Below are 7,648 nucleotides of genomic sequence, written 5' to 3'. Positions count from 1 at the left end.
AGTCAGTGAAGACTTTTGGAATGTGGATCCATATACTGCTTTAAAATAGAACGTTGTCCTAACTGCAAAACTCTTTAAAATGTTCACATATTTGCTCCTCTCTGATTATACATAAATACGAATGAAAAACTGTTGTTTGGTGGTCAGCAGTAAAGACTATGAATAATATATATGACCCCTTGTACACTTTTTGTTTTTCCATTTACATTGACATCCACTCATAACCACAAGCCACATGTGTCTCATGTCTAAGAATTAAAATTCCACATTTAACCGGAGAATGTTATAAATATTCACAATGTAGAAAGAATAACCATCCTGTCTGGGTGTAAAACCATGCAAACGTAGTATTTCTAACTCCCTTATTGGAGTACATGGGCTGTATGTATTATACTGTTTGCACAGCATTATGTATGCAAAGCTTAGAGGTATGTGAGAAGCTCAGCGTGGCACTGTTTCTCATGTACTTTGATTCTGCTGTGTATGTGTACTTTTGGTCGGGATACGTCTCTTGCATCCTTTATTTGATTACAGGGCTATCCAGTTGTATTGACTGCTATCCTTAGGATAGATCATCTGTAGTAGATTGGTGGTGGTTCGTCACCAGGAATCCCCACCATCAGCTGATTTCTGCAGGAAGTAGACAGCTCCGTTCCCACTACAGTGGCCTAGCTTGGTATTGCAGGCCATGTTCCCATTTGTAATGAATGGAAACTTGGCCTGCAATTCAAAGCTAGGTCACTGTAGTGGGAACGGAGCTGTCTGCTTCCTGAAGCAATATGCTGAGTGCACAAGCGCATTGTGGCCCAGAGAACAGCTGGTCATTGGGGGTCCCCAGTGACAAACTTCTGCTGAACTAATATTGATGATTTAGCCTGAGGATAAGCCATCAATATATTACAAGTTGACAACTTTTTTAACCCTTTCCAATCCACTGTCTGATGTCTGAAGACATTATGTTTTAAGACTGTACAACCCCGATCTTGGAAGACGTCTGTCAGGGTTCTCTTACTGTATATTGCCAGCCTCTCTGCTGTCGGAGCCTCTCCAATGTGTCACCTCATGCAGTACTGGCTTTAGCCAGCAGATGGTGTCGTTTTATAACGGCAGCAAAAGAGTTATCCCTCTAGGAAAACCGTGATACAAACTGGATTGGAAAGGGTTAATCTTTTGTACACCTATGTGTGTTCAGTACGAATGATGTTAGTGATGTGGATTTATTGTCGTTTCCAGTAGCTTATTAAAGGGGTTGTCCGGGTTACAAGATTCATTTAAAAACCTATTTAGAAATTCTGAATTGAAGTGGAGCATCTCCAGCTATAAAGAATGTCTTTCACTGTGGAGGACCCAGCATGTCCATGCTTTACATGGACATGCCATTCTTTTTAATGGGGACCGTGCAATTCTTCATTTCACCTCTGGGTGCACTGTTGTGCAACTGAACACCTTGAGATTACAGTTGACTTCTGGGAATCTCGCCAGTAGCACAACCTGTAACTATTCATTGGGGAGCCCTGCCAACTATGGCAATTGGAATCGCACTGCATTTCGCAGCATTTTGGTGGCCTTGTCATGCTGTTTCTTTGGTCAGCTATGCTGAGCCGGATGTGCTTTATTGCAAATGATGGACAAGTTTACATTGAGCAGTGTTTTTGTTTGTGGTGGTTTGGGGATCAGTGGTAAGTTTTTGAATAAAACGGCATGTTCTGGCGAGGGCGTCTTTACCCATTTGCTTATCTATGATCCTTAAAAAAACGGCGGGAAGTAAAAACCTGTTACAACCCCTGTATTTCTGTGCTTTTAATGCTGACTGTGCTAAAGTATCTGAAACGTATATGCCAATGATTAAAGAGCCGCGTAATTCTGTTATCTCTCGGGTTACTGGTCAGTGCGGTCTGTGTATTTGTTTCTGACTGGGGGAGATGGACTGTTCACACGGCTGTATTCTCTATCCATATTCGGTCCGTATGGTCTTCCCACTGAATGCGGCTAGCACACGGACCGACTGAATTATAACTGGTGTGTTCAGACCTGTGCTTTTCACGGCCCAGAATTGCATACCCCCGTGTGATTGAGCCCTTGGGCCACTTTCAGACAAGCGTATTTTTACTGACTATTCGATCCGTGTTTTACAGGCCTAATGTGAATCTGTATCTATTTACATGGCCATGGTTTAAAAACTAAACGTGCTACATTTGCCCATTTTTGCCTCTGTATTTGCATTCCTTAGGCCGGTGTCACATGGGTGTACGCGCATTTACGTGCACATTTGGGCAATGGGTATTGCGTATTTGCACACTGTTATACTTTTTGCACACACACCATGCTCCCATTCATTGAAATGGGCAATTAGTTTAATATGTACTCTTTACCTGTGCACATGCGCAACAATATGGAGCATGCTGCGGTTTGGTTTGTTTGGGGGAAGGGGAGGTTGCGAAACAAAATGCATGCGCAAAATGCGCTTATGTGAACTCGCCCATTGAAATCCTTGTACATGCACAACATTTAGCAGATGCGCTCGTGTGGCACAGGCCTTAGATAAGGAGTAGTTTTCTTCTGCTCAAATACAGATCCATATTTGCTCAGTGGAAAATTAAAACCAATGACTGCAAATACGTGCGCGATGTATGCGTGGTATTTCGCAGACGATCAAGTACATTGCCTTGTACTGTTTTGCTCACATTCGCATGTGTGCATTGCTTAATAACAGAGCGCAAAAAGAACACAGCCGGTTCCATTTTGTCACTTATTACGCATGAGAGGACAAATTGCTCTCTATGGTTGTGTAATCCTTGCCGCATAGAGAACGATTGCGTATGGACGGCGTATATACGTGCTGCTGTGAAGGGTCAGATGCTGCGAAAACCGGACCTGCAGCGCTCACTGTAAATCCGCAGCACGACAGTTTATACTTCAGATTTTCATTGCGGACTTCAGCCTCTGCAATGCGTTGGGTGAATTCCGCTCATAACACGCTGATTTTTACCCTTTAGTGACCACCTCAGTGTTTTTACGTTCTGGTTTAATTTTTTTTTTTTTTTCCCCGGTTTCGTTTTTTTCTCACCCTTTTTTAAAAAATCGTAACTCTTTATTTATCCATCTATGTAGCTGTTTAAGGGCTTGTTTTTCGCGAGACGATTTGTATTTTTCATTGGTACTATTAAATGTACCATAGAATTTTTAAAAGTTTTTCAGTACATTATAAGTGGAGAAAAATGAAGAAAAAAAGACGACATTTCGCCATCTTTCAGTTCGTCTTGTTTCTACGGCGCACAAACTGCAACAAAAATGACAATTACTACAATGCCAAACTTGTATAGAGTTCTTTTTTTTTTTTGCGCTGCACTAGTATTTTTTTCAAAGACCTTTAAATTTTTGAAATTTAGTTTCTGCCTCCATCTTCTGCGCACAAAAACTTTTTTATTTTTCAGTCGATATAGTTGTACGAGGGCTCATTTTGACGTCCTGTAGTTTACATTGATACAATTTTGGAATACATACGACTTTTTTGATCGGTTTTTATTGCATTTTTTTTCTTGGAGACTGTGACCAAAAAAGTGCATTTCTGGACTTTTTTTTTTCTTTTTGGACGACGTTCACTATGTGGGGTAAATAATGCATTACTTTGATAGATCAGACTGTTACAGACGCAGCAATACCAAACATTTATTTTTATTTTATTATTTAGATTCTTTTATTGTAACTATAGCAAAAGGTGTGGCATTTTTCTTTGTTTTTTTTTTTTTTTTTAAACCTATTACATCACACTGCAATCGGGTAGGCAGTCCGTCAAGCCACCCCACAGGATAGCTTGATAGGCATTCTGCCAAGACAGCCCTAGGGCCTTTCAGAAGGCATAACACCTGCACGGCTCCCTGCGATCTCATCGGCGGGTTAGGGGGGGCGGCGGCATACAGAATTTGGGGGATTTACGGGATTTAGACAACAGCATTTAAAGAGTTAACAGACGCGATTGATTGCAGTTGATGCCGCAAGGTATCTGTTGTAATAGCCTGCACCCTTGATGTATGAAAAGAGATAGCAGCACCGACAACCTCGAGCTGTCATGGGGGGGCCTTGGGAAGCCCCCCTGGTCACATGATCGCAGGTATCCACCAGATAGCGGTGATCGCATTAACGTGAATACAAAGTAAAATAAAGTTAAAATTTCAGCTCCCCTTACGGATCGGATTTATCCGTGGCCCTTACCCCGGCTTCTGCGCTTGCTCCTGTCGCCACGGATTGTCGGGATAATTAAAAATTTCCCCAAACCTAGCAGAGAGCCTGGAGACTTCACGGGGGGTTGCGGTACATGCTCATTGGTCATGTGATCACCGTTATCCAATGAATAGCAGTGATCATGTAAAAGTAAGAAAAAAATGTTACTTTCACCTCCCATCACAGATTTGATCCGTGAGGGGAGGTGAAATTGCTTACCTAAGGCCTCCAGCGATGTCCTCTGACAGAAACCTTAACTGCAGACCTTTACCCAGTTTCAGTGCATGCGCCCGTCGCTAGAATGGAGGACATAAGCACAGAAGCTGGGAAGAACCCAGGAAATATAAAATCTCCTTGCTCCTGGCTACTAAAAGCAGCCAAGAGCATGGAGCAGTGAGCGGTCCCCGGTGACGTGACCACCGTTATCCAATGGATGATGGCGATTATGTAAAAGTGAAGACAGTTGAAGTTTGATGTTGAGTTCGGTTTGGGCTCCGTTGTGCAGCAGACAGAAGATTAGGGCTACAATGGGTATGTCTCTGAACACTGGACAAACGGGAAGGGGGGGGGGGGGGAGAGAATCTATTTTGGTATGAAAGTCTTAATTTCTATGTGTGCTGTATAGCCCTAAATGAATTCGTTAAGAGGTCTAGTTTTCAAAATGGGGTCATTTGAGGTCCTTTCTCTATAGTTTTGGCCGCTCAAGGGCTCTACAAGTGGACAATGGGGCTTAAATCGCCTTCAAGCAAAATTTGTACATCTTCTAAATGGTTAAAAAAAAAAACTAACGTTTTTCAAATGTGCATCCAGAATAAAATAAACAGATGGAAATCTATATCTTAGCAAAAATATGTCAAGTATGTTCGCATATATTTGAGAGATTGCAGTTGAAAATGTGAAAAAAAATTCCCAATTTTATCGCTTTTAATAAATATACACAAGGTCTATCGGTCTATTGTTGCCACCTAAATGATGTACAATATGTGTCGAAAAAAACAATGTCCAAATCACTTGAATATGCAGAACCTTTTCGGAGTTATTCTATGTTAAAGTGACACATGTCAGATTTCCCAAATTTGGCCTGGTCATTAAGGTGCAAACAGGCTTGGTCACTAAGGGGTTAATGCAGAAAATGCATCCCATGGGGACATAACCTAAGTGTGCCCTCACATGGGACGTAAATGCTGTGGTAAATCCACAGTATCTACAGTACAAGCCACGTGGGCGAAACTTAAAAAACCACCTCCATGTATTCGCACCGCGCTGTCAAATTGTGCTTTATTCTTGCAAAAGGCGACGTTTTGCCAGTAATTGCTGCAGTAAATAAACCCTGAATAAGGGCGCTAATTGTCATCAGCCGTTACAATAAACTCCTAAGGACACAGAGTACCATACAGGCTGATAACTGAGAACACTAGTGTCATAAATTACACCGCAAGTGTAAGGAGAAAGGACTGCGGGTTTACCGGCCCATTACTCTGCTGACATGTAGTTTTATCGGTCGTGTCAAGCGAGAATCAAATTTACCAAATCCAATTTGTCTTATTAAAAAAAATGAGGCTTTCCATCCTGACAAAGGGGCCGTTGTGGCCTGCAGGGGGGCCGCCGTCCGGCTTGATGAGTGTGGGAATGGCCGAGTAATGTGATTTATGGAAGTGCTTGTTCTTGGTTTCATCCCTGGGACACTACAGTTCTGCTCCTCTCCCCAATGTATAGCAGGCTGCCTTAGGAAGCCAAGGTGATTTAGTCCCTCCTCATTTAACCCTTTACAATTTCCACAGATTATGCACCAGCGATGGAATATTGCTATATTACTAGAGGCCCGTAGAGTTTCCCTGCGGTCATTTTGTGGCTAATCGGACTTGGATCGCTGCAGGATCCTATTCTTCTCAATGCACCTTCTGCATCCTCCAGCTTGTAATGGTGCGCTGTCCCTTTAAATCTCTCTCTCTTTTTACTGAGTCATCTGCACTCCAACCAAACTCTGATTAGACCCAGCCCTTTGAGGCAAGAGCGACTCTTCTACTAGCAGCTGGGCCTGTCAGTCACATGAATGCAGCTCTGAGGTTACTGTGTCACATCTGAGCTGTGTGTGTATACTGGGGACTGATGGAGCAGCGAGAACATGTGTGGCCCGGGCTCGGATGTCAATAATTAACCTTCAGTCTCTGGAAGGGAAATGTCTCGCTTTTGGTATGGCAAGAAATCAAGGAAGCACCAGGCAGCGAATCACAAGTACTCTCTGGTAAATTTGCGTGCGAGTCCTGCTGCTCGAGTCGCCCCCTTCCTGGCTTTTGTCCGAGTAGCCACAGGCTGCGGATGGAAAAGTTTTGCTACATTTGTGTTTATAATTGGAGGTTATGTATACAAAGTGCGGTCGGCGGCAGCGACAGAGTCTGAATGGGATCCACTGCTCGGATCATTCGGAGTCGTCGGTTTATGGGAGTGTTGTTGTCTGTCGTTCGCAATCCTGTTTCAGGCCGTGATAATTGCTTTTTTTTTTTTCAGCTTTGTGGATTACAGCTTGTTTAAACTTTTTAATGAGATCTGGCAGCAGTATCGATGCCGGATGAGATTTGTTGGCTTACATGCGTCTACGTAAAGTGTGCTGATGGATAATATTTTAATATTGCCACTTGGCCATGTCCATACAGGGAGTCTGAGTCCTTGCAGATCATGTTGTCTTTAATGTTGCGTTTTTTTGTGCGCCGCTTATATGTATCGTATCAGAGAAGTTGGCCTTTTCAAAAGGGTTTTCCGACAGCACCCCGCCCCCCTACAACTAGTTTTGCAGGTTCACAATAGAAGTAATCCGGTAGTGTAACACCAGTCAGGCTGCCACAGTTTCTCGATCTCATTGCTGTGTGATGACCAATTGTCCAACGTCATGTCTTGAGAACCCAGCAGCCATAAGAATGCAGAATTGCATGTTATTAAGTGGCAGTATTAAGGGGGAAATACATACTAGATGACCAAGGTTTTTATTTGATCTTTGGGTATATACTTACCCCAGACATGCTTCCACTCACTTTTCCAATCACATCTACTGAGAATTTGTTCCAAGCATCTATTACTCTTTCAGACGTTTCATATGATAAAGGCTTTAATCATGTCTCCCCTCTCCCTTCTGTCCGCCTGATAGGGTGAATGCAGACGGCCGGGTCAGATTCCCCTGCAGTGACTACGGCTCACCTCCGACGCCTTGTCTCTGTTCTGCGATGTGCCGGCTGCTGCACATGCACAGAGCAGAGCCGGCGCGTCAGTGGTGACGTTTCTGTGCGGGCCTCTACGAGGCTCGCATGGTAATAGGACATGCTCCGATTTGTTTACCACATGAGTTTTCATATGGCAAAATCACAACTGTCTGCAATCCTATGGCAGCGTGCACGGGCAGAAACTCTGCGGGAAATCTCGCTGCAGAATTTCC

General features: G+C 43.3%; 1 protein-coding gene across 1 annotated transcript in view; it reads left to right on the top strand.

Moving 5' to 3' along the window:
- The window catches only part of OXR1 (oxidation resistance 1), a 97,569-nt gene that overhangs the window by 47,855 nt on the left and 42,066 nt on the right, over positions 1-7,648 (top strand). Inside the window, exon 8 of the mRNA XM_066578867.1 lies at positions 6,381-6,466. Coding sequence (XP_066434964.1) covers positions 6,381-6,466 — 86 coding nt within the window. The remainder of the gene's footprint in view (positions 1-6,380; positions 6,467-7,648) is intronic.

This window comes from Eleutherodactylus coqui, chromosome 9 (assembly GCF_035609145.1).
Source record: "Eleutherodactylus coqui strain aEleCoq1 chromosome 9, aEleCoq1.hap1, whole genome shotgun sequence".
Taxonomy (NCBI): domain Eukaryota; kingdom Metazoa; phylum Chordata; class Amphibia; order Anura; family Eleutherodactylidae; genus Eleutherodactylus; species Eleutherodactylus coqui.
The sequence above is the reverse complement of the archived record's forward strand: the minus strand, read 5'-3'. Positions and strand labels throughout refer to the sequence as shown.